The following is a 25,102-nucleotide window of genomic DNA, read 5'->3' on the forward strand; positions in this document are numbered from 1 at the left end:
ATGGGGGAAATTTGAAGGGAGTACTATAGAATCAGATTTTGAAGAGGTCATTTAGGACACCAAGCCCAACCTCCCTGCTCAGCTGTAGATTCCAAATGAAAGCATCCCAAACAGGTGACAGACATTTGAATGGTTCCATGGTCAAACTGCAATTATGGAATGAAGATGGAGATGGAGAGCCTGCTCCTTCAAGATTTCTGAACTGACTTCCTGTAACTTGATTCTATTATTCTGTTGTCAATAGAGAGCAAGGTCCTGTTGGCTGCTCCTAAGTAGCTCCAACCAAGGTTTGGCTTAATTAGGGGTGTTCTTCCTTCCTAAATATCCAAGCAGGTGTTTGCTTTGTTCTCCAAAATTGCTGACCTATATTGAGACTAGGCATCGTGCCAAGATCTGCCTCTCATCATCTGAATCTGCTTGGTCTTCTTGACCTGACAACTCATTGGCTCAGGCCCTTCAGCCTCTGATTCAGAGGAATCAGAGGAGACCGTAACAATTTCTTTAAGCTATCAATATTTTGAATTTTATTTGCCTTCTATGATGTTAGCAATCTCAGTCAGTGCTACATGATCTACAAATGTGATAAACATTCCTTCTGTCTCTTCATTTATGTTATTAACAAACCAATACTTTAATGGCCAAGTATAAAACATACACAAGGAATTTATCTTCGGTGATAACAGCAAAATCAACGGTGCCTTTGGATAAGAGCAAAAAAAAGATCACATGGTATTCAGCAAAGCAATGGCACGAGGGAAAAAACTATTCTGATGTCTGGATGTTTTAACATAAGGAGCTCTATGGCGCCGTCCTGAAGGAAGAAGTTGGAACAGATTGTACCCAGGATGAGAAGAGTCTGCAGATATCCTCTCTGCCCTCCTTTTGACCCTCACAGTATATAGTTCTTCTACAGAAGGCAGATGGATTGCAATGATCCTTTCTGCAGACTTAACTATTCGTTGGAGTCTGAGTCTGTCCTGTTTGGTTGCAGAACCAAACCAGACAGTTAGAGGAGCAGATAACAGACTCAATGATTCCCCTATAAAACTGCACCAAGAACTCATATTCAAGAGTTAAGGTTAGGGTTAGAGTTAGCACCATCCAATGCTTCAGTTCCTGAGGAGCCACTGGTGACCACCTCTGAGTATAATTTTCAAGCCAGCTATGTGCTACCATTATCATGCAATCCAGCCCATACTTTATTAGTTTGCTAATCAAAGCGTCATGGTGTGTTTTCCCACGATTTGTTTAAATTTAATATTAGTCTGATAAGCTTTGTTATGGAAGGATCCTGTAGTTACCACATAGTTTTTACATTATCAATATCTTTATGATCCATACTCCCAGGTACTAATGTCAAACTGATATGATCTGCTCTAGAATTTTCCCAGTTATTGATATCAGAGTGACTGGAGTGTTTTTGAGCACACCTATGTTTTCTAAAGCTGTTCTGGTTTCAGGATATAAATTGTAAATGTAAATACTAGTATATTCATTTTGTTGGCTTGTTCAGCTTTGGAATATATATTCAAGGATCAGTACAACATGCTAATGTCTCCTGTTGATGTTGAGTTTAGGATGCATATAGAAATGCAAATATTACTATTGGGTTTGGTGGTTTGTTGAGCTTTGGTATATGTACGCAATCACTTCATGCATTCTATTGTATCTTGTTGATGTTCAGCTTTTAGTGTGCATTTACCGTATTTTTCCAACTATAAGACGCCCCCATGTACAAGACGCCCCCCATTTTTCCAACCCAAAATTAAGAAATCAATATTTTAAAGATAAAGCAGATCACATTTTTATTTAGTAATTAGGTAACATTTACCTGATACACTCAGTGGGAGGAGGTCCAAACTGTCTCTCTGCAGCTCTGTTTCCATGCTGTTTTGCAAAACTGATTACATTCAGTTTAAATTTTGCACAGTAAGACATTCTCTTATTTATATTTTTATTTTCTAACATCTTTATGGGCTCTCCACCTCCAATGGGATGCGTTCCAACTGGTTTGTTCAGCATCAGCTGACATCAGTTACATAAAGCTCGTGATTGGAGGAAGCCCATTCGCAGAGACAAAGTATGGGCAGTTTCACTCGTGGTTGGAGGCTTGTGATTGGAGGAAGCCCGTTCGCAGAGACAAGGTATGGACAGTTTTGCCACCGCGCGGTTCTCTTTTCGGCTGACTTCCTTGAATAAGACGCCCTTCAATTTTGAGCATAAGGATTTTAGAAAAAAGTATCGTCTTATAGTTGGAAAAATACGGTAATACAAACTTCATTGGTAGTTTGAGCTCTGTAATGTTTCCATGGGCATTGTAGTGGTTCTTGTTTTAAAATTAAAATTATTTTCAGGCAAATATTAAGCAACATTTTTTTTAGTAGCCATCCCCAAATCAAACAGGCACAAAAGTTCAGCAACAAATTGTTATGCATACCAATTAAGAAGAAAAAAAGGATAAGGAAAAGCAGTATGGTAAAAATGTTGCTAGCTTCCATTGTTTGCCATGAATATTTTTTAAATGTCATTTTATTCCTTTGGGGAATGTTTCCTTAGGTTGTATGGTAGCTAGCTATCAGCGTGGACTATCACCTTATCTACTTTTATGGTCTTGGGGTGAAAACAAGGAAATGAAACTCTTGTTCCTAAATTCCTATCTTGTTCTAAACAGTATTCTAAAATACTATCCAATTCTGCAGGATAGTAATGATAGGAACTCTTGAAACAATGCATCCAGAACAGTTTGTTTGGAAAGTTCCAGTGATATGGTCTGAGCTCTTTTGTCCCAAGCTCAAAGCAAAAGATATTTTCTGTTATAAATGAATCCTTATTGGTCATCTGTGCCAAAAGTCAGAAAGGCTGGTCATTTATCTTTCTTATCCCATCTATTCAGAAAGCTGTATTCACAAACATCAACACAGGTCCCCTCCTGCTTTCTCTGGGCCTTTCCAGGAATGAACTCTCTACATGAAAAGTGGGGAGAACACATGAGAATTCCAGGTCTACACAGTTCTATCCTCATTAGTGTCCCTCTACTCTTCAGGGCAGAAGATAACTATATATGGTGGAGATTCTTCATTATATATAAAGTCTCCCCATTATCAAAACTAAAAGAGTAAAAAGGTACTACAAAGACACTATCCATCCTCAATGCTCTCAACTAAAGGAAAGAAAAATGTTCCTTATCAAGCCGTCTTGATGCACTGATTTGCTTCTGAGTAGCGATGCATAGGGCTAGATGTAGCAGTGATAGTGTTACTCCAGTAAAACTCATTAATCTGGAAGCTGGGGATGATAGCGATATTACATATTAGTAAAAGTTCCAGTTTTGTGACAGAAAGGTGTTGATGGTCTGTATAATTCTAGCAGTCAAATGGGTACATCTGGGCTGAATTTGTATCCAGTGAATAAAATCTATTCAATGACAAGGACCAGAAGACTCAAGACAGAACCTGAAAACTTATCAAGCATTTCATAATGAACAAAGCTCAATCCAGAAACAATACTCCTGAAAACAGTAAAACATCATCCCATACAATATAACATAAGAAGGGGCAGAATATAGTCATGGTGATACATAAGCCATAAGAAGGGCGTTTAAAAAAGAATGAATGAAGATTATTTGAATAAAATTTTTTAAAACATGCTTTTTTGTCATGCTCTATTTTGTTTTTTCTTTAATAACATTTCTTTTAGTTCATATAGTTAAAGCATCCTAAACCATCTTAGATTTTTACTCACCCTAGCATAACCAGCATAAAGAGGAAAAAAAGCAAAACATGTCAACACTGGAAAGATTGAGATAAAAGAGATAGTTAAGTGGAGAAATGTTACCTTTATAGTAGATGTACACCATAAAATTGGCTTCCCAAACAAATCAATCAGAAAAAGGGACATACATTCATGCGTTAGTTCAACAAAGATGTCAACTTCATATAATAATAGCATCTGATCAAAACACATAAAGCTTCAAGCTGCTCACTGATCTGTCCACAGAATAAAAATGAGGACAAGGAGACACTTACTTTGAAGAATGTTCATAATCAGGATTGCCCAATATTGGGAACAGATGGCCTTAGGAGCTGATGGGGAGGCAGGAAATGTCTTTTGGTTTCTAAGAGCTTTCCAGGGATCATTGGAGTGATCTCATCATCAATCAATGGAAGAATGTTTAATTTAATAGCAAAAATAACATGAACAATAATACAAACTTTGGTTACAAGTAACAAAGTAGCCTGGGATGAACTAACAATATTTATGGAAGATTATTGTTCTTTAAAACCTTTGCATAAGAATGGAAAACTAAAAGATAAATCCATGTTTAAAAACTGGAATTAACTCTGAACAATCAAAATTTGAAAATGAATAAATACAAGTTTCTCACAAGATACAACAGGAACAAGGACCTAAAATCACAAATACAGATAAAATACATTCTCATAGAATGTTAATAAATACCAGCTAATTGCTCAACAGAAACTTCTGTTTTCATATAGTTTAAGATATTTTTTCCAAATTAACCTCTGTGGCCAATCTAAGGTGTTCTGGAGCTTCATGTTATTTACACAAGGGAGTGTGCATGTTTGAATGCATGCATCTTTGAGTACACCTCTAACATACTTTGCTTTAAAAAGTTAATTTCTAACATATTTATTTTCCAATACAATTAAAATGTTAGATTTGAAGAGTTGGTAAAAGCAAATGAACACTTTTAAGATCTTGCTTCTTCCATAGGTTCCAGCTCTAAAATTAAACCTTGTACTTCTGCATTAGCTTAAATATATCATTATATAGCTGTTGTGGAATATCTAGGCCCAAGATAGGATCCATATGTTGCCATTCAGGAATATTCTTATAGAAAACCAAATGAGTGATTCGAGAAATCAGTAATTCAACATCTTTTTTGGTTGCAACAATGTCCATTCCTCCACTCCACACAGCTACTGGTATTGTAACGTCTTCAATTTTATAAAACGGAGGTGTTGTCTGTTGATGAAAAGAGGACAAAAAAGAGCAATGGGTTTCATGGATCAATTGCATTTTCAGGTATTCCCTGCTTCAGAAATAGCAGGCCCTAGGAACAAATAGTTTCACCCTATCCTCAGCACCAAAAGACAGTAGGCAAAACTGCCTTCTAAGCAAGAACCCTGTATTACGAAAGGCAGCCTGATGCAGTGCAAGTTCTGTGGGGACTTTACACTATACAGTAGACTATTAAACATGCTTATGTGTTCCAGCATTCCAAAAACAATAAAACTATAATTAATATTATTATGGGATTTGGATAATGACTCCAGAGATGTGCCACCTTTCACTCTGAACAGGGTACACTCCCTCAGAGAGAACCGGCTCACAATTTGGAGGCTCCCAGACTTGCAGCTCCTGCCAAGATCAGGAGATCTTTGCACAATTATATCTTGTGTGTCACTTGCAACCTGTTCTGGACCAGGAGGCATTACATGCTATCACTCATGCCCTTGCCACCTCACAGTTTGACTATTGCAACCTGCTCTATGTGGAGCTACCCTTGTAAACTATCAGGACATTTCATCATGCAGCAGCCCAAGTAGAGTTGGCCTCTTGAGATTTGCCCATGTTACATGTCAACTGTAGGAAGTACACCGACTGCCAGTCAGCTTCTGGGTGCGATTCAAGGTACTGGTCATCACCTTTAAAGTCCTAGGGCCCGGCTGTCTCCAATATTGCCTGCTTTGAAGTGAAACTGCTGGTCCTGTAAGATCTGTGAAAGAGGTCCTCTTGAGGGCCCCATTTCCAAGGAATTTCATCTATGGGCCTCCAGAGCAGGGCCACCTCAGTGACGGTGCCTCTTCTTGCCTTCACATATAAGAATCACCACCTCCCTACTGTGTTTCCAAAAGCAGATGAAAACATGTCTCTGGGAGGTAGCATTTGGTGGTGGTTTTTTTTAATGATCTCCCTCTGCTGTTAGTGCTACTGTACTGTAATATACAGGGTGTACCAAAAGTCAGGCCACATTCCCAGAATAAGGCCCCATGCACAATTCATTATATAAATTACATTAAATGTTTGAATTAAGATTTTCTTCAAAACTTTTCCTTACTCGTTTGATGCATGACCTTTGAACATTCCTAAGTACAGTAACATTTTCTCTGACAAAAATAATAATAAAACATATTGTGATTGGTACACCCTGTATGTTAACTGTCACTGTTCTGATGTTTTTAGCTTTTATTTCTGTTGGATCCTGCTCAGAGCTATTTGAGTGGCACAGAAATATCAATAACAAATGGATAAATAAATAATAACATTTAATTTTTTGAAAACTATCCAGTCAAACTATTTAACTAATATTTGAGACTAATGGTCTTAAGGTCAATCAAATAATAAGCAGTTGATAATTTATGGAAGATGTAGCACCAAGAATATTTAAAGGTAATGTGCAAAATAATCCAGTTGGAAGTTGTAGCAAGCTGAGCATTTAGCGTCCAGTTCAGTGAGAGAAAGGCAAGGAGTTCAGAAAACAGCAAAGCTGTTTCAGGGCAAGAAAAGCAGGAGATTTTAAAAGTAGCACGTTCAGTTCGATGGGAGGTTAAACGGGCCGGAGTCCAAAATGCACAGGTGGGTTGCAATTAGTACGAGTTCAAATAGTGCGATATTCTATTTGGTGCGATTTATAAATTGATACCAGGTCATGTTTAATGCGAGCCAAAATTCAGTTAGTGCGAGGCTAGTGTGCACATAGTTGAGGCTAGTGCATGCACACTTGTGGTTTTAGACACTAACTGCCGTGTGTGCAAAATAGAGAAAAGGAAGGTGCTGTTTGAGGAAAGCTCAAAAAAAGAAGAGGCTCATTTTGAAGAACTACAGCAGAATACAGGAGATAACAGATACTCTTTGGGTATGGGTTTATTCTCTTTTACTGTTATACAGTATTTCATTAATAAATATATAAAAACTATGCTTAAAAATGTTAATTTCCTATTTCCACCGAGCTGGAACCAAATACCCCATTTTCCATAGAAATATCACTTTGAATAGTGCAAATTCAAATAATGCGACCATTTTGTGGGATTCATTAACTGCACTAATTGAGAATTCCGTGTACCTGTAATACACGGAATTCAAAGGAAGTTTGCGGCTTGGGGTTCAGGGAGCAGCAGGGAAAATGGGGAAGTGGTTTCCTGTCATAGCAAAGAGAGGGATTTATACCACCTACCCACACCACACAAAGGGGTGCCACCTTTTCGAGAGCTACCACTTTACTTGATAATCAAGAAAGAAAGACAATGTTTCCAGCACTTGGAAGGGAAGGAAGTTCCTGTCAACAACGGCTTTGCCAGTGCTCTTAGGCTGAGTTTGTTTAGTGTGCTTCTTGGCTTCCTGAAACCATTGTTCTCCTGGAGCTGGGGACTCAGATCAGGTCAAAGGGTGGATGTTGGCATACTTCTCCTTTGTCTCATCCTGGATCCAGCTGATCAGATGAAACCAGCTTCCTTTTCCAAGTTGTGAAATGCAACTCAGCAGAGCTGCTTTAGGTTATTTATTTATTTATTTATTTATTTATTTATTTATTTATTGTTAAACTTGTATGCCGCCCATCTCCCCCACGGGTGACTCTGGGCGGCTCACAATAACAAAAAAGGAAAAAACGCCAATCCCTCCAACAATGGCTAAAATCCATAAATAATTAAAAATAGAAACATACATTAAAAATCCTAAAAAACCTCTGTAATTTTTAGCCTTAAAACCTTCAATATGCTGGGGAGGGAACCAAACCCATCACCCCACCAGCCATCTCCACAGATGCGAGCCCCCATCCGGCCCCCAGGCCTTCTGGCAGAGCCAGGATTTAACCCCTTTTCTGAAGGCCATGAGGGAGGGGGGCACACCGGACCTCGGGAGGCAAGATGTTCCATAGGGCGGGAGCCACAGCAGAAAAGGCCCTCTGTCTAGACCCCACCAACTGAAATTCCTTGACCGGTGGGATCTGCAAACGGCCCCTTCTGCTGGACCGAGTGGGGTGGGCTGAAATAACCGGGGCGAGGCGGCTCCTCAGATAACCTGGTCCTGTGCCATAAAGGGCTTTAAAGGTGATGACCAACACCTTGAATTGGACCCGGAAACAAACTGGCAACCAATGCAGCTCACGTAACAGCAGTGTTATATGTGCCTCCTAGGGGCATTGAGAACTGTCCGCGCCGCCACATTCTGCACCAGGTGTAGCTTCCAGATACTCTTCAAGGGTAGCCCCAGGTAGAGCGCGTTACAGTAGTCCAACCCGGAGGTGACCAGGGTATGAGTGACCGTGCGGAGGGCCTCCTGATCCAGGAAGGGTATCCTTCTAGAGTCTAAGAAGGCAATATGCTGGGGCCAGTTGGTCCAAGTTCAGTAAGGCCCAGCAACTTCCTTGAAGCTATACTGGGTTTATGTCTAGGCTGGGAGACAAGTTTCTCTCTGGGATAATCAAAAGAGGTGGCAAGGGAGGAAGAAAGCTCCAGGCTGGCTGTCCTTTCTGCATTTCTTCTGAAGGACTTCAGCTATGGGTGGAGATAGAGAAAGCAGTGCATATACAAGCGAAGCAAGAGCCTACTTAAGTTAGAGAGGTGGGCTTTTCCTCCTCATTATTTAAGAGATTTCTGCTCCAAAGCAAAAGTATTATCAATCTGGGTAATTCTCTTTTAGAAAACAAACAACATGCAATCAAGACTCTATCATTAATACTGATAATCACAGAAATTATATGTATGACTGGTGTAGATGAGATAGTGGGGGGAAAAAGCAATATTAAGTAGATATTATGTTTATTTTGAGAAAGACAGGCAAAATCCAGGAAAAAAGATTCAGGACATATTTAAAATATCCTAATTTCAATAATTTCTGTATTTTTCTTTTGGGACTATCTATAGCATTCAGAACAAACCTCTATGTCTACTGCATATTCTTACCCTGTTATATATGTCTTTGTTCTTATTCCCATGATCAAAATATTTAAATTCCTTGGAATAAATAATCTAAAAGAAATGAAATAATTACCCAGTTTGAAAGCTGGTTTAGGTTGTTTTTTTTTTTTAATGAATGGTTCATTTCTATTATATATGTGTCAAACCCAACTTTATTTTGGACTTAGACCAGAATAGCCAAAACACCAATTGTAATATATATATATATATATATATATATATATATATATATATATATACATACACACACATGTATACATACATACATATATACATATATACATATACAGTATACATACATACATACCCACATACATAGATACATACAAGCAGTAGAAGTAATATGATATTGTGAGGACAATGTGTTTTTAGGTGAGGAAAATAAGTTTTCAGAGTCTTCAGATGAATGGGAGCACCTAAACAAAATTGATACATAAAGGTATGTGTAGCAGCCTTGGAGCTGATGTGAACTAGTCTGGTTGTAAAAACCTTATCAGAATATTCCCATAGCAAACTATCTGTCTTGAAGGATGATGTGTTCTTCTTGGCATTTGGCACCCTGAATTGTCCCTTCCTTTTGATTTGTTTCTTCTTCTCAGTAAGACTATTGTTTTCTTTGTAGATAGTAGATAGCAGAGGGGCAGGAAGAAACTCAAGACCTATGACTTATTTATGTATGCCTGCATCATCATATGAATAGGTATGTATGCATCACTTTTCCCTCTGATCTATTGACTGATGGGAATCAGGGAAACTTGGTATTGCATGTGAATTTTATTTCTGTTTATATATATATTTGTTCTCTCTGCCCTTTCTCTTTCTAAGCTCAGGATCAATTTCTTTGCAGGAAAATATCAAGGGAATGAATGAAGTCAATTACACCCAGCTGAAGATCTAGATGTACTAGAACATCATTGACTTCTAATAACTTGTTTCTTCCACTTGTTCAAAACCCATAGATACTTGGCTATGATCTTGTGCCTGATCAGGATTCTTGATTGTGCAAAGCGTTAGATTAGCAGATATACTCATTCAATTAGAAGAGATAAGAAAGGGTTGATATACTCAGTACCACCCCACTTATGCAAATTCCTGAATATGGGTTAAGTCAGGAATAAGAATGTACTCATTTAAAATTTCTGACACTTCCTGTTCAGATACTAATGCAATTCAGCATTTTAGAAGCATTTGCAGAATCGTCCTGCATATTCTATGTGAGTAGTAGGTGCTCGTTCATTTAATGGAGCCCACTCATATGTAAATGAATAAAGAATTGGAACCCAGTGATTAGTTCTTAAAAATTCAGGAGGGAGGGAAAATATTTTTAAAAGCAGATAGAAAAATACTGTCTTGTGTACTGAACAAAGCATTTAGCCAAATACAATATTGATTCTGTCTTGCAGTGAAAACATAAATTACACTCTACCTGTCCCCAGTGAGATAATGTTTTAACAGAGGTAAAATCTGGAAAAATTCCAACATAAACATCTGCTCGACTCTGGAAAACAAGAGTTTAATATCTATCAGTACATTGTACATACCTCCTTGTTCGGCAACAGTAGCATCTAGTGGGCAACAGTAGTGTCTAGTAATCTTAGCGTATTTAGAGTAAAACTAGGCTTCAGTTGCCCTAATGACATACTGGCCAAAATGTGCCCAAACTGACTGTTATCTTATTATTACATTTAGGAAGGTATGTGACATGGGTATGAATAAAGCTGTAAGTAAGGATTCTCACACTAATAATGAAGGCACTATTATATAAGCACAACCCAAGGACATATTGGTCCACCTTCACAAAAGAGACTGGTGCCGGACTTCCAAGGAAGATGGATGAATGAAGACAGCTCTGTGAAAAAAGCTTTTTTAAGGAGCCACTTAGCAGATTGGTTTCTTTGATCCCCTCTAGACAAAAGAGAGAGACACAAGATTGCCCAAGCTGTTTCTTCTTATGGTTGTTCCTTTTCCTCACAAAAAGACCACAAGACAGTGATCTCGGGGGCTGGGGGGAGAGGAACCTGGGGATGGGGGAATTTGCCATATTTGCTCTAGCCGCAAACAAAGCCTTTCAAAGGACACTAAATTCATGCACTTCCCTTGCCAACTTCCTTCGGAAATTGCTTACTAACAGCTTTAATGAAGTTAAACGCCCCTTGTTCAAAGGGAAAAGGCTGAAAACACCTGATGAGTGAGTACCTTCAAACCTTAATACAAGAAAATGAAGATTTATTTTTTATAATTTTTAAGAGTTTAAAATAAACAGCAAAAAGCAAGACAAGGTTTTGGCTACAGAAAGTTTTAAAAAGATTAAGGGCTGAGAAAATATTGGTTGAACTTTGAATATTAAGACTTTGAAATTATTTTTAAAGAATAAATGCATGATTGTGGAAATAAATTATAGAGACATTTTCGAGGAACTCCACCGAGGACTGCATTGAGACTTGAATCAATTATGGCAGCTATGTTGTGTTTTTTTGGGGAACACAAATACATATATATACAACAAATTCCATTTGAGAATAGCATGAATGTAATCTTGGATAAGAACCTACCACCAGATGCGAAGAGAAAACTGAATGAGGTTTTAAAAATTAAGAAGGAAATAAAAAAGACAATCCCAGAGAGTAATGGGAATAATTCTTTTTCATTGGATTTACAAGAGACTGCTTAAAGAATGGAAGAAATTCATAATAAGGATCACAGAAAAAGATTGTTCTGCATAAAAAAAGGAATATAAATAAATAAATAAATAAATAAATAAATAAATAGCTTAAAATTGGATATGTTGTTACTCTGAGTGATTCTTTTTAGATTTACTGATATTTTGACTGGAAAAATGTGGTATACTGGATTTGCTTATTTGGTGTTTAAATTTTTTACTTTATAGCTATTTTCTGTAACCTAATTGTTTAGCATCTAAATAATTAGTATCTAATTGTGTGAATTTTTTAAGGAGAAATTAGCTCTTTTTGTTAGGTTAAATCTTAGTCTTTTTTGTATTAGGATACTGGGGTTACTTTATATTTGTGAATAGTTTAGAACTGAGATATGGAAATGTTTATTTGAGTGGGATAGGTTATTTGGGGTGGTTATCTTTGAAATGGTGTAATTTTTTTTCTTATTTCTTTTACTTTGTATTATCTTTTATTGTTCTTTTAAAAATCTTAATAAAATTATTGTAAGGGAGAGAGAAAGAGAGAGAGAATGGTGCCCTCCCTGTTACTGAAACTACAAGAGGAGGGAAGCCACAATCTAACAGTTTTGAATTGTCTATAAATAGATCCCACATGTGAAAGCAGAGTTACTTGCTGCAATTTTGGTATTCTCACTTCAACCTTTTCCCTAATCATCCTATTAATCTGAGCTCAGAGATCATTGTTCCTTTACAGTTCTTCTGCTAAGGAGTTCAGATGCCTACCCTACTCTTTGTCTTATTAAAAAGCTTCATGTGAAAGCTCAATTGATCAATGCCATGACAGGCAAAAGAGGTCAATACTGGCTCATCTGGTGACAACCATCACAGGTAAAAGATTAAGACTTGCAGTGTAAGAGGAGTATGTGATAAAGAACATGAGATAACAAATGAAAGAAAAATAGATATGTAGGTTTGCAAAACTAGGAAAAAGAGGTGGTTTGTATGTAATATATTTGAATGAAGGTGGTCTGAATTTCTACTGTAGAGCTGATGAATACATGCAGGGTTTATGGAAGGGTTATTTTAGGCATTTAGGCACAGAAAAAAGTGAAAAAATGAACCACCCAAGTGATTTGTGACAGAATTTTGGTAGCACATTCCTGCAAGATTTAGGTGATGCCAAAAAAAAGGGGGGGGATTATAAGCCTTACAAACAGGGACATCCACAGGGGGTGGGAGGTTGAAAAAGTCAAGATAGTGGCTCCCGGTGTGCGATGAAAGCTCTGTTTCTTGTTTATGTGCCTTGCATGTGGTATAGAGTTGGAGCTTTGATCACCTGACTTTTTTTATACAACACCCCCCCCAGAGATGCTGTTGCTCATGATATAATGGAAGCATTTACACAGAAGAAACGCCAGTGTGGCTGGATGCTAGCCTGGGTCTGAGGGAACTCCAGATCAAGTTCACCTGCAGCCATGGTAGCTCATGGTTTAGTTCAGTCACTTTCTTACCCAGGCTATTACACAGGGATTATTTTTGTGGGAAAACTGGAGGAAGTAGTGTTATACGCCTACTTTAAAGTCCTGGAGAAAAGACAAGAAGTAAATCTAAATAACCACAATGACACAACAACAATACAACTTTCCAGATACTAGATTCAACCTGCTCAGATTTGGCCAGCCTATTACTACATTTAATTTTTCTGTACCTATTCTTAATTTACTTTTTCTCTAGACAATATTCAGTGAAAACTCTTGGTAAAGAAAGTGGGAATTTCAAACACTGAATCTAAAGCAATATCTACTGTTATTGTTGGAGCAGACCTTCCTGTCCTATCAGAATCCTCTTGATTTTTTCATCCCCAAATATGAATCAACAATATCATTTCATATTGAGTTGTTGACATAAGCACTCTATTTATACAGTTCTGGTGCTACAGACACAAATTCAGAACAGGTTTCTAAGAGTCAGATTTCACTCAATGTTTGTTCAGTTAACATTCTGAGAAAACAACTATTTCAGGATTGATTGATTGATTAATTAGTAATTAAAGGAGGGAGGCTGTTCAAAATGTATTATACACATATAGGGAAAAATGTGTCCTATAGCAACAACAACAACAAAAACAGATGTGAGATATATATTGTTGTTGTTTGGATGGGTTAATCTGTTTTTTTTCTTCCCTCTTCCTCTCCCACCTCCTCTATAAAAAGTATAAATAAAAATACAGCTTACTTACTACATTTAGGTTTTTTTTATTATGTCCTCCCATAAAGAAAATACCTTGAAGGCAAAGCTTATCGAAGATGGCATGGCTGCAGGCATAGGCCATGAAGGCTTTTAATTTGTTACCTAAAAGACAATATTCCTTCTTACCCCATAAAAGCTGTAAAATAAACATACACAAATATTAAGTTTTCCTCCTTTGTCAATATGTGTCTGCCCTGTTGCACATGGTGCATTTGCTGAGTCCAAGTTCCTTCATGGTTTATAAATCCATGCACATTCACATGTATACATTTAACACAAGCGTTAAGTCTCTTCAGTCACCAACCCCCTCAGGTGGTCCAGAAGGATACCACAGTTGATGGTATTGAGAGATCTAAAAGGATCAGAATGGACACACTTCCCAGATCCAGATCCCAACAAAGGTTATCTGTGCCAACTCCAACCCATATCCAGCCCTGAACCCTGACTGAAGGGGGTCCAGATAATCCACTTCCTCTAGGGTGCTCTGTACTGTACTGTACTGTACTGTACTGTACTGGATCATAACCTCAGCATTTACAGGAGTATATATCTACAAAAATCCACATTTTTCAGAAATGTATAATATAGTTACTATTTAATAAATATAGAGTTAAATGGGTATATTAAAGAAAGGGACGTGCAAGACTTTCCAGATACAAAACATTCCATGCATAGAGTAGTTGGTTTAGGGTCAAAATGGGGCTGTCATGTTCTGGATAGAGGTAGTGAGGAAAAAGGAGATCAGCAGCAGAGGAGAGGCAAGGAAGGAAAGCTGGAAAGAAGGGGGCAGATAAACTCACGGGATTTGCCTCACTGGAATACTGTTAGTGGCTGAGGACAAGGAAGGGAGGTGCTAAGAAAACCAGGCGGCAGACAAACCAGTGGGATATGTCATGTTAGGACATTGTCAGCAATGGCAGCTAGGGAGGGCGGTGTGCTGGGAATATTGGGTGGTGGTAGATAGGCTAGTGGGGTATGATGCATTGGGCTATTAGCATGGAGGCAGTAGCAGCAGCAGAAAGGGAAGGCATGAAGAAGACTGAGGTAGGATGGGCCTGTGGAATATGCTAAGGGGAAAGAGTGGATGACACACATAGATTTTACCCTACTTGGCCCATCTGGATTTTGTTTTGTCTGAAACTCTGACCAACCAAATCATTTGGGGTTCTACTGAATCATGGTTGACCCCCACCAGTTCAGAACTGACTCAAAACCCTTGGAACACAACGGGTTGTTGCAGGTTTGAAACAAAATATTTTCCCCATTTCATGCACACTTCCAAAAGGGCTTTACAAAATGTTTTCTGTTAAGGGGGAATTGCAAGCAAAGGGTGTGCTGCTCAAAATGAGTCCAAAGTGTTTATATGAGGGAAAAGATGTAGCAATATCCATGTGAATTTTCAAGCCAACTTTTTTCTGCAAAAGTCTTAACTGAGATACATGCAACTCTGCTGCTTCTGAAAAAAAAAATATTCTTGTTCTAAAGCTGTTTAAGATATGTGGACTTCAACGTTCAGAATTGCCCAGACAAGTTGAAGCCCACACACCTTAAAGTTGCCAGGGTTGAGAAACACTGTGTTCTAAAGTATCCAGGCTGTATCAGCCCAAACAAGAGTCTAACACATTTAACCCCTTTAGTAATACTTGGGTGGTAAGAGACCCTTTATAGATAATTTAAAAATTAGTTAAAATTAATCAGTTTTTCTATTAAAAAAAAAAAACACAGCCTAAGCTAAAATTACTGATAAATAAATCTCACTGAATGCACAAAGCGTCCTCACATTTTTTCCCCAAAACCTGAGCAAAAGAGGGCTGGCTGTTTCTAAACTTCTGTATGAAAAAATGAGTTTAATACACTAATAAAAACATGAGATATACTCACTTTTCTGAGTCCATTGGGAACTTTCCCCAGTACTCTGGGAAGCCCTCTAATACCCATCAATGTGTAAGTGGGAGTAAAACACAGAAAAAGCTTCACTTTTTGAGCAAGCTGGGGCAGGAGCGAAAAGGCAATAAATCCTGCAAAAAGAGAGGAAGAATTCAGCTTTAAAACTGCACAATGACCAATGCCTGCACTGCTGTCTGGACCACTACAACTTTTATTTCTCTTTAGTTTTAGTGCTGGGCTGAATCCTGCACTGTATTTTCAAGATACTCTTTGCTTCCTGTGAAGAAGGAAAGTTCTTTAAAATTCACTTAAAAATTCACAGGCTAAGGGCAGAATTTGTGTGACCCTTATAAAATGCATGACTGGCTGGGGGATCTGTTTCTTTCAAAACAAGAGCGTGTGTTAAGGGTTGATACTCATAGAGAGCCTTCTTTTCCTCTAAAACTACTTGGAATGAGTATGTGACCATGTAACACTACATGACCACTTGACCCTTCCAATACTGTTGACTGTAGGAATAGAACCTTTTGCTATTACAAATACACATGGGGCATTTTATTTCAAAAGCAAAAGACACCCACGCACCCCCAGTTATGTTCACATAATACAGCAATTGTAGCTCTGTTACCCTTCCAGCTTCTACCCAGAGCAAACCACCAAATCTATCATCGATTGCCAGGTTCTAACCCTCCTGACAGAGATGCTCAACTGGTGGAATTAAACCAGGCATTCAGGAGATTGAACTACCTATCCAACAAGATCAATAGATAAGTCAATAGAAACAGATCAATTCCCAGGGAGGGCAGATTAAAAGACAGAGCACAGAAACAGAATGACAGAACACCACTGGTTGTTCCCTAAAGCGTACAGCTCAAACCACTCAAACACATTATTAATAAGCTACAACCCTTACTGCACAATGAAACTAAATTGAACTTTCTCAGGCACTGGGTGGCTGGACCATACTTACATACAGACAGTCATCTAACCAGAAGCAGATTCTCACAAGCAACAAGAAACAACCAGGCAATGATGCTAATGTGGAAACTAGATCCTGTGACAAACCAAGAAGTCTACTTTGCCCCCATATCTATGTCAACCGCAGCATCAAGTAAATATACAAGATTAGAGGCACCTCCACATGCTGTTCCTCTAATGTGATACATGCCTTCATCTGCCAGTAATGCCCCTCTGGATTCTATGTAGGACAAACAAGCCAAACTTTTCAGAAAAAAATTAAGGATACAAATTTGACATCAGGACTCAAAACAAAATAATATCAGAGCATTTTAATCTGCCAGGACACTCTACTGAAGATCTCAGAATGACCATTTTGGAAAAATAAGACTTTAACAGCACTAGTGAGCAAGAGATTACTGAATTTCCATATTGTACATCAAAGGGTTTAGGCGATCTCAGAACATCTCAACAAACAAAATGGGTTTTTAACACATTACAAAAGTTAATGAATAAGGTGCCTGTAATCTGTTTCATATCTGTATAACCAACCTGCCTTCCTTTCCTTTCCCACCCAACTGCACCCCAACTTAAATTCTATATCAGTCTAGCCACTCTTATGCATCTAATGAAGTGAGCTTCAGCTCACAAACTCATGCCTTTTAATCAAAGTTGTTATCTGGAAAAGGTGATACCAAACTCCTTTTGAATACCTAAAGAAATTCTTTCTTCTTTCCATCTCAATGTTGTTATTCCTCCCTCCCTACATGTAAAGGCAAGGACAGGGTGAGTGAATAGTTAGAACAGCATTTGTTTTCAAACAACTGAAACAAATAAAGGTTGGATTTGTCCTTCCCTATGGTAAGTCCCAGTTGTTTCTACCCATCCAATCTGGTCCAGCAGAATGGGCATGCTCTGGGTCCCATCAGCCAAAGAATGTCGGCTGGCAGGGACCAGGAGATGTGCCTTTCCCGCTGTGGCGCCTGCCCTCTGGAACATCCTCCCTCCTGAGATTAGGATAGTCCTGACCCTTTTGGCTTTTTGGAAGGCCTTGAAGACCTGGCTTTATGCCCGGGCCTCAGGCCCCGAGCATGTGAAGGCCCCTGTTTTCATGGTTGTGCTGATACCAACGTTTTGTTAAGATCTCTTGGCTGTATTTATATTTATATTTTTGTACTGTTTTAAGTGTTGACTGTTTTTATTATTGTTAGCCGCCCAGAGTCACTGGTCTGAGATGGCCGGTATATAAATGGATTAAATAAATAAATAAGTCAGGTATCACCAGTGAGTTTCTGACAGTTTTCAATCCAGTTAAAAACAGACTGCATAATCTGAGCTTTTGTAAGAGAAGAATGTGACTCTTCTGCCAATACATTTAAAAAATAAAATCTTTTATTTTCATACTGTTAGTCAAACAAGACCAGATCATGTTGCTCAGAGAAATGCTAACATTCCTTTTGGTGGGTTAGCTGTGACAATGAGGTATTTTCTTCCCTTAGCACGAATTATGAAGCATAGAAATCAGCTGAATTTGAGAGTCAGTGTAATATAGTGATGTAGTGGTTAAGGTGCTGGACTAGGAGTAGGGAGACCTAGTCTTCCCTTAGGCACAGATGTCAGCTCGTGACCCTCTCAACCTTCATCATGTCAGGTTCTACAACAAGCTAGCCAAAAATTAAAAACCCCATGTTACATCATGTACTGATAGCTTCACTGTACTGTAAGATCTAAGCAAGCATAATGAAAAACAAGTAGACAAATGCAGGGTTTAGAAGAAACTTCAACTGAATTAATAGAGACACAATTCTTTAATTTGCTAAAGACTAGCTAATGAAGAAAGGGCCTTAGAGAAAAACTGGTGGTAGGGTGGAGTGAGATGTGACATTCACTGACAGAACTCCACATTATGGCTCTGAGGTCTTCAAAGGAACATCTTTGAAGTCCCTCTGGGAAGGGCTGCAGTGCCCTACTTCCAACTGATTAGGCTGCAAGGTTTCCCTTCACTCATCAGAAGTGGCTTCTGCACATGAACAGTACATGCCCAAAAGGCATTTCTGTCAAACAAAAGCAACTAATCCAAGTAGCTTGGCTGTAGTTTTGCAGAAGTAGAATAATTCACTTGAGCTGAACTGAGACAAACATAGATTACCTAACTGGGGCAGACTGCTTGCAATCTACACCTCTCTGTAGTGTTAAATAAATAACCTAACAGTAAGCTCTTAACAACCTAGCTTCTGAATCCCCCACAGCAAGATCAATAGAAGTCTGGGCATAGGATGATAGGGCCAAAAACAAAAACAACACAAACAAAACAGGATTGTCTTCCTGTCTAATCTGCAAGATTGCTTGAAAGGAGAAAATGCTATACAGTATTTTTATTTTCTCATCACATTGTGGCAAGAATACATATGTCCATTCTTAACTTACCTATTGTTCCGCCCTGGGCATGGCCAAAGTAATATAATCTGTTTTGCTTTGTTTTCTGCAGAATGAAGGCTATAGTTGCTGGGAGATCGTATATGGCCATTTCATGAAAACTGTTAACGAACACACACATGCACACAAACAACAGTTAGTTGTGATTCTGCTTAGCTACCCTATTTTCTCTGGATATCAGGACAGAATTGCAACTTCTCCCTAAAGCCAGAGAGAGACAAAGGGCTTGGAAATTGGCAGATGTCAGCAGAAGTCAGGCACCTGGTCAATCCTACACCCCAGGCAGAAGGGCCATGAAGCATGGAGCCCAGCAACTAGAATGGAGAGGTCTTCCTTGCAGCAGCCTAAAGTGGTCTGTTGGAGCCTAGAAGATCAACCACCTCACTGATGTGGTGTGAAGCATGTTAGACTGTGTCCACTGCAAAAGACGGTGGCAGGAGAAGGAAGCCAATGCATTAAAACTGGAAAAGCTAAAAACAAATTTTAGCTGACTCATGCATGGGCTGGGGATGAGACAAAGGCAGTGTCATGGTGACACATCATATAAAAAGTGCTTACAGGGACATGGTTGTGCCTCATTTGGGGGACATAGGGATAAGTACTTGCAGTTTGATGAGGATTTGACACACACATCTGACCCTTACAAGAACTGCCTTTTAAACGTTACTGTATCTCCATTCTTTTCCTTCTTTTGTGTCCTCTTTTATAAATTCAGAGGGCCAAGAGGCTCATTAACACCTCACTTGCCCTAAATTCAACTTTGTTTTCTTACAGTATATTTTTAGAGTAACTTATTATTGCAAAGAAGTATCTTAGAATACTTTACTGCTCCTTTTATTTGGGGATACCCATTAAAACTTTTTTAAATGGTCATGGACAAGTAATATACTTATTTACAAAATGTCTCCTTGTTCCTCTTTTTTATTGACTTTGGAATGGTCTTATCTTAATTCTAACTCATGGAAAAAGAGGGAAGCAAATGAGTGGGAGGAAACGTCTAAAGCTGTAGTTCATCAACCCTCTAGCCAAGTTCTTAGTGGTATTTATTTATTAAATTTGTGTGCCACCCATCTCCCTCAGCGGATGACTCTGGGTGGCTCACAGTCAGAGTAAAACCCAAAAACAATTAAAAAAATAAATACCCACATTAATTAGTTAAAAAATCAGATTGTACAAAAAAGATTTTTCATAAACGTTCTTAGTGGTATGATCTCTGATCCATTCTTTCTGCTGAACTGATTGCTATATCAGTAACTCTCATTACTATCTCATTGACAACTTGATTGTGAAAGAAGTTGCCCTAAAGGGTATTACAGAAACCTGGATGGAGGATGAGAGAGTTTGATTTTGATCTAGTTCTGCTATGTGGTTTCTTAGTGCAGCATCAGGCCAGCCAATGGGATCCAGGGGGAAGATAGAGTTTCTCTGACCCTTAATGCCATCCCAACATAACCCCAACATTCAGAACTACATTAGCCTTGAGGGCTTTAACTTGGCATATTGTTGCTGAACTAGGGCCAGCCTGGGATTTCATGGCTATCATGTCCCTGTTCCAAACTGTGTAAGTAGAGCAAATGTTCTATTTAGTTTTTATTTCAGATGGGGGAGGAAGGTGGCCTGCCTGGTGATGGAGCCATCCACACACCATCCCAATCATGGCAAAACCACCAACTGCTGAAATTGGGTCTTAGGGGTTCATTTTCTCTTGCTGGAGTGGAGGAGAAAATGTGGCAAACAGTGGGAGGCCTGGCAGTATCATGATACATCTTTGTTGAAGCATTTCAACGGCTGCCAATTAACTATTAAGCCACATTACAATTATGACACAATAGGCCATAAACATAATATCTGGATATTGCCTTCACCTGCTTGATTGTCAAAATGGGTAGGTGTAATCTTGCTGGGTGCGCCCAGAACTGCAGAATGCCATCTCGTACCTAGTTGCAGGCAAACTTTCTCTGTGATAACACCTATGCTTTGGGATGGTCCCTCCTCTGAAGTTCATGAGGTTCTTTTAGGCACCTGCTGAAGACTTCACTTCTCCAACCAGGGTTTATGAATGTTGGATGAGTGCTTTTGAATTTCTGTTCTTCTTTTATTTTCCTTTCCCCTCTCCTTTTTTAAATGTCTATGTTTCTATATTATTTTTAACTTACTGTATTTATTATGCATTGCACATTTTCTAAATTGCTTTGAGAAGCTTTCCTACAGGAAGTGCTATAAAATGATGATGTTGATGATGATGATATAATATACCCTCTTGAACATATGATTTGCACACATCCTTTAACTCTTGACAAGTTGCACTTAAAATCTACATTTTATGCTAAGAAAATCCAGTACTGTATGGAATTTATATATTTTTAAAAACAAAATTACCGTATTTTTCCATGTATAAGATGATACTTTTTTCTAAAATCGTTACACTAAAAATTGAAGGGTGTCTTATGCAAGGAAGTAAGCCGAGGAGAGAACCACGCGGTTGCGAAACTGCCCATACTTTGTCTCTGCAAACAGGCTTCCTCCTATCACTAGCTTCCAATCATGAGTGAAATAGCTTGTCTCTGCAAACAGGCTTCCTCCAATCACGAGTCTTATGTAACTGACATCAGCTAATGCTGAACCAACCAATTGGAACACATCCCGTTGGAGGTGGAGAGCGCGTAGGCAGCGCGCAGATGCGACAGAGACCGGTAATGTCAGAGCATTCTGAGCCCATAAAGATGTTGGAAAATAAAATAAATAAATAAGCGAATGTCTTACTCTGCAAAATTCAAACTGAATGTAATCAGTTATGCAAAAGAGCATGGAAATAGAACTGCAGAGAGACAGTTTGGACCTCCTCCCACTGAGTGTATCATGTAAACGTTACCTAATTACTAAATAAAAATGTGTTCTGCTTTATCTTTAAAATATTGATTTCTTAATTTTGGGTTGGAAAAGTGGGGGTCTTATACATGGGGGCGTCTTATTCATGGAAAAATACGGTAAGTTCTAATACTAAAAACTTTGGTATTAGGAATGCCACAAAACCTCTCATTCAGACCATGCTTTCAGTATATACAGTATTGTTCATAATTCCATAATTCAGTCAAATTTGTCACACAGGTGTGTAGGCATGTATCTTCTTAACTTTTACTATCCATCGTCCCTATATTCTCTCTTGAATTTACCTGAATTCCCAGAATTCTTGCTGGTCAATTGAAAACTTCTGGTGTCTTCTAGACCAAGAGGTCCCTCTGATATTTATTATCCAGACATCATAGCCAGCATCTGCTAGAAAAAATCCCAGGCTATTGCTGGGAAGATTTGCAATCCAACATCTCCCTTCAAATAGCAAACCATGTACCAATAATACAGCTGGCTTAGGCCCTGTAAAAGAGTGTATTGTTCATTGCATATTAGCTATGTTGGATATATCTTCCCTGTCCATCAAATTGTTTCTTTAATGTTGAGAATAGAGGAGAAGTAGAAATAGAGGAGTAGGACCTAATGTCCTATTTTCCATCTCAACTCTGCTGCCACTATGTACATAAAAGGGTTGGTTTGAATAACCAAAGACCACTCTGTTTGGGACTAGCTATGCTAATTACTCAGAGTATTGTTTTCCGTGGCTTTAGAAAGTTTGGTGTCTTTCAATGTAAAGATATGTAGATAATGTTCGTTCTTGCCACTGTTCATTCTTTCTCTATGTTTTTGCTGGGATTTTATCTTGTCCTTTCCAGTTAACTGTTTCAATGTTTGCTGATGTTTAATAAATAAACACCAGGATCTATATATTTTTTGCTAGCAGTACTGAGTAGCCTGTATGCTGACTCGGATCCAGATATAAGGATTAATGGGAGTGTGCTAGATGCAAATTAAAGTGAAAATTACCTACAGTAGTTTTCCAACAAGCTATCAGTACTGTCCCATACTTCTAGAGAAGCCTATCCAATACTTCTCTAGCACTGTAAAAACATTGAGTATTGCTTGCCACATAACTTTTTAGCCACTTCTATCACAATTATCACTTTACATTTATACACACTCCCTTTGAATTGCTACCTTATAGACATACCTGTCACATGAGGAAAATGTCTTCTAGAAGGAATTCTGTTTAACTTAAGATAATAGCCATCATCAGTCAGGACTTCATACTCTTCACTGGGATATCCCCAGTACTGGATGACTTGAGGCTGCAAATAAAATATTATAAAATATTACACTTTTGGCCAAAATCAGGTATATATTCACTATCCATTCAATGGATTGAGAATCCAGAAGATTTCTAGTTCCTATATTAGAGCTATCAGTGCCAACACAAAGCCAATGACTTTGGGGCTCCCCTTCCAGCTTTAATGAGACAGCAGTTCCAAAAACGCTACCAAGAAGAAAGGGCAGAAATGATAAATACTGACAATATCAAAACCAATCTTGCTCTATACATTAGAATCTTCACATCTGGTTGATCACACCTGCTTTCTTCCATGCCACAGCATAAAACTGTCTCTGATAGTTTAAGGCAAACTGCCACATTTGGATAGACCCTACATAGGAATGATTCACCAAGAGGAACATCTTAGGCTGGAATGGGTCCAGGCTTCTGGCCCTTCCACACACACCATTTGTACCTCTATTGAATCAGCTCTGTGCTCATGCTATTGTCTTTGTTGGGCAGCAAAGCCAATTAACTTCTGGAATGGAGGTGAAAATGGTTGATTGTACAGTGGCAGGAATTCTGGCCTTGTCCTGCCTCTCATTTCCTAGGCTCCCCACAACCCCAGAGATTAAGTTGCTGAGACTCCACACTTTCTGCACTCCACACTAGCAATAACCACTACAAAAATGAAGTTACGACATGGATGGGAGGGGTCTGGCATAGATTCTACCTGATTTTCTTCCCATGGTCAGTCGGGAGGAGCACTAAACTTTTCATGTAGGACTTTCAGTGAGTTAAGATTAGTGAAGTTATATATAATTATGGGCTGGTTTTAAATAGCTGCTAGGGGTAAACAGTGGCAATTTGGAAATGTCCTCCTGTAAATCAAAAATAGAAATATCAAAATCATTTAGTCTCATTTATAGTCCTGTTGTGACTTACTCCAGATTCAACTCAATATGAATGTCTGCAGAGGAGGAAAAGTCAAGATGGCTGCAACCATGTGATGAAAACTCCACCCCTTTTTAAAAGTGTCATGTGATGCATGTAAGAAGGGTAGGACTTCATTTTTTTCATACCATGGGTACTCCAAATGGCCCAAATAGTCTCTCGTATTTGGGTGTCAGTTAAAGCTTATTTAAATCTTTAAAAGTAGCTATAAATTTGTTTAAAACCACATGGCAGGCATGAGAAAAGCTTTTCTTGAAAGCCAGTTTTAAAAAGTGAAATTATAAGCATGCTTTTATCACGTGAATCCAATGTTCTGTTTTCAAAGGCATTCAAATAAGCAACTTACAATCGTCATGAATTCTTGAGGATTCAAATGTCTTCCACTTATAGATCCTTCTGAATGTTCAGTCTGCTGAATTAAGCATGACATCACCAGAAACAGCCACATCCTAGCTGTGTATAGAATCACAACCGTTTCAAAGAAATAAAATTTCAGAATTTGAAACTCTTCAAGAATATTTTATAAATTGGTAATAGTTGGTCCCCATTGATTTGAGCCCACCAGTTGAGAAAAAGTGAACATTTGACAGTATTTTCAGCATTCTCCAGCCCTTGTCGGGGGGGGGGGGGAGAGTACAACTTTCCAGATGTGAAAATGCTGTTTTCCAAACTACAGTGATGGTTATTGTTACCGTGTACCTTTCAAGTAAACAATTGATTTCTTTTATATGCAGTGACCTTAGCTGAACAAATTATACATTTAGAGATGTATATTTTTTACACAGCTTCCCTCTCTTTATCCCCTTAGGCGTTTTTTTTATCTCTACTTTAATATGCTCACTCCCTTAAATAGTTGAACAAGATTTTTATTCAGGGTTTGCTTTTAGCCTAGAAAAGAAGAGG

General features: G+C 38.5%; 1 protein-coding gene across 1 annotated transcript; it reads right to left on the bottom strand.

Moving 5' to 3' along the window:
• Positions 1 to 4,749: 4,749 nt before the first annotated feature.
• On the bottom strand, positions 4,750 to 24,647 carry LOC103056992 (lysosomal acid lipase/cholesteryl ester hydrolase-like). Its single transcript, XM_025174634.1, has 9 exons — positions 24,546 to 24,647; positions 23,168 to 23,285; positions 22,281 to 22,479; positions 19,099 to 19,208; positions 15,709 to 15,845; positions 13,817 to 13,963; positions 10,369 to 10,440; positions 8,928 to 8,993; positions 4,750 to 4,986 (listed from the first exon to the last, which is right to left on the bottom strand). The coding sequence occupies exons 1-9, from the start codon at positions 24,645 to 24,647 to the stop codon at positions 4,750 to 4,752; spliced, it is 1,188 nt and encodes a 395-aa protein (XP_025030402.1).
• Between the last annotated feature and the right edge of the window lie 455 nt (positions 24,648 to 25,102).

This window comes from Python bivittatus, unplaced genomic scaffold (assembly GCF_059951505.1).
Source record: "Python bivittatus isolate LINGU-HERP-01145 unplaced genomic scaffold, Pbiv_v1 ctg000780_np1212, whole genome shotgun sequence".
Classification (NCBI taxonomy): Eukaryota; Metazoa; Chordata; class Lepidosauria; order Squamata; family Pythonidae; genus Python; species Python bivittatus.

Excerpts from the sequence above, each read along its gene's own strand:
- LOC103056992 (XM_025174634.1), bottom strand. The coding sequence starts at position 24,647 with ATGTGGCTGTTTCTGGTGATGTCATGCTTAATTCAGCAGACTGAACAT. Across the intron at positions 23,286-24,545 it reads CTCAAGAATTCATGACGATT|CCTCAAGTCATCCAGTACTG; the intron begins GTAAGTTGCTTA and ends TTTTATTTGCAG. Across the intron at positions 4,987-8,927 it reads ACAAAGACATATATAACAGG|ACAACACCTCCGTTTTATAA; the intron begins GTAAGAATATGC and ends TTTCATCAACAG.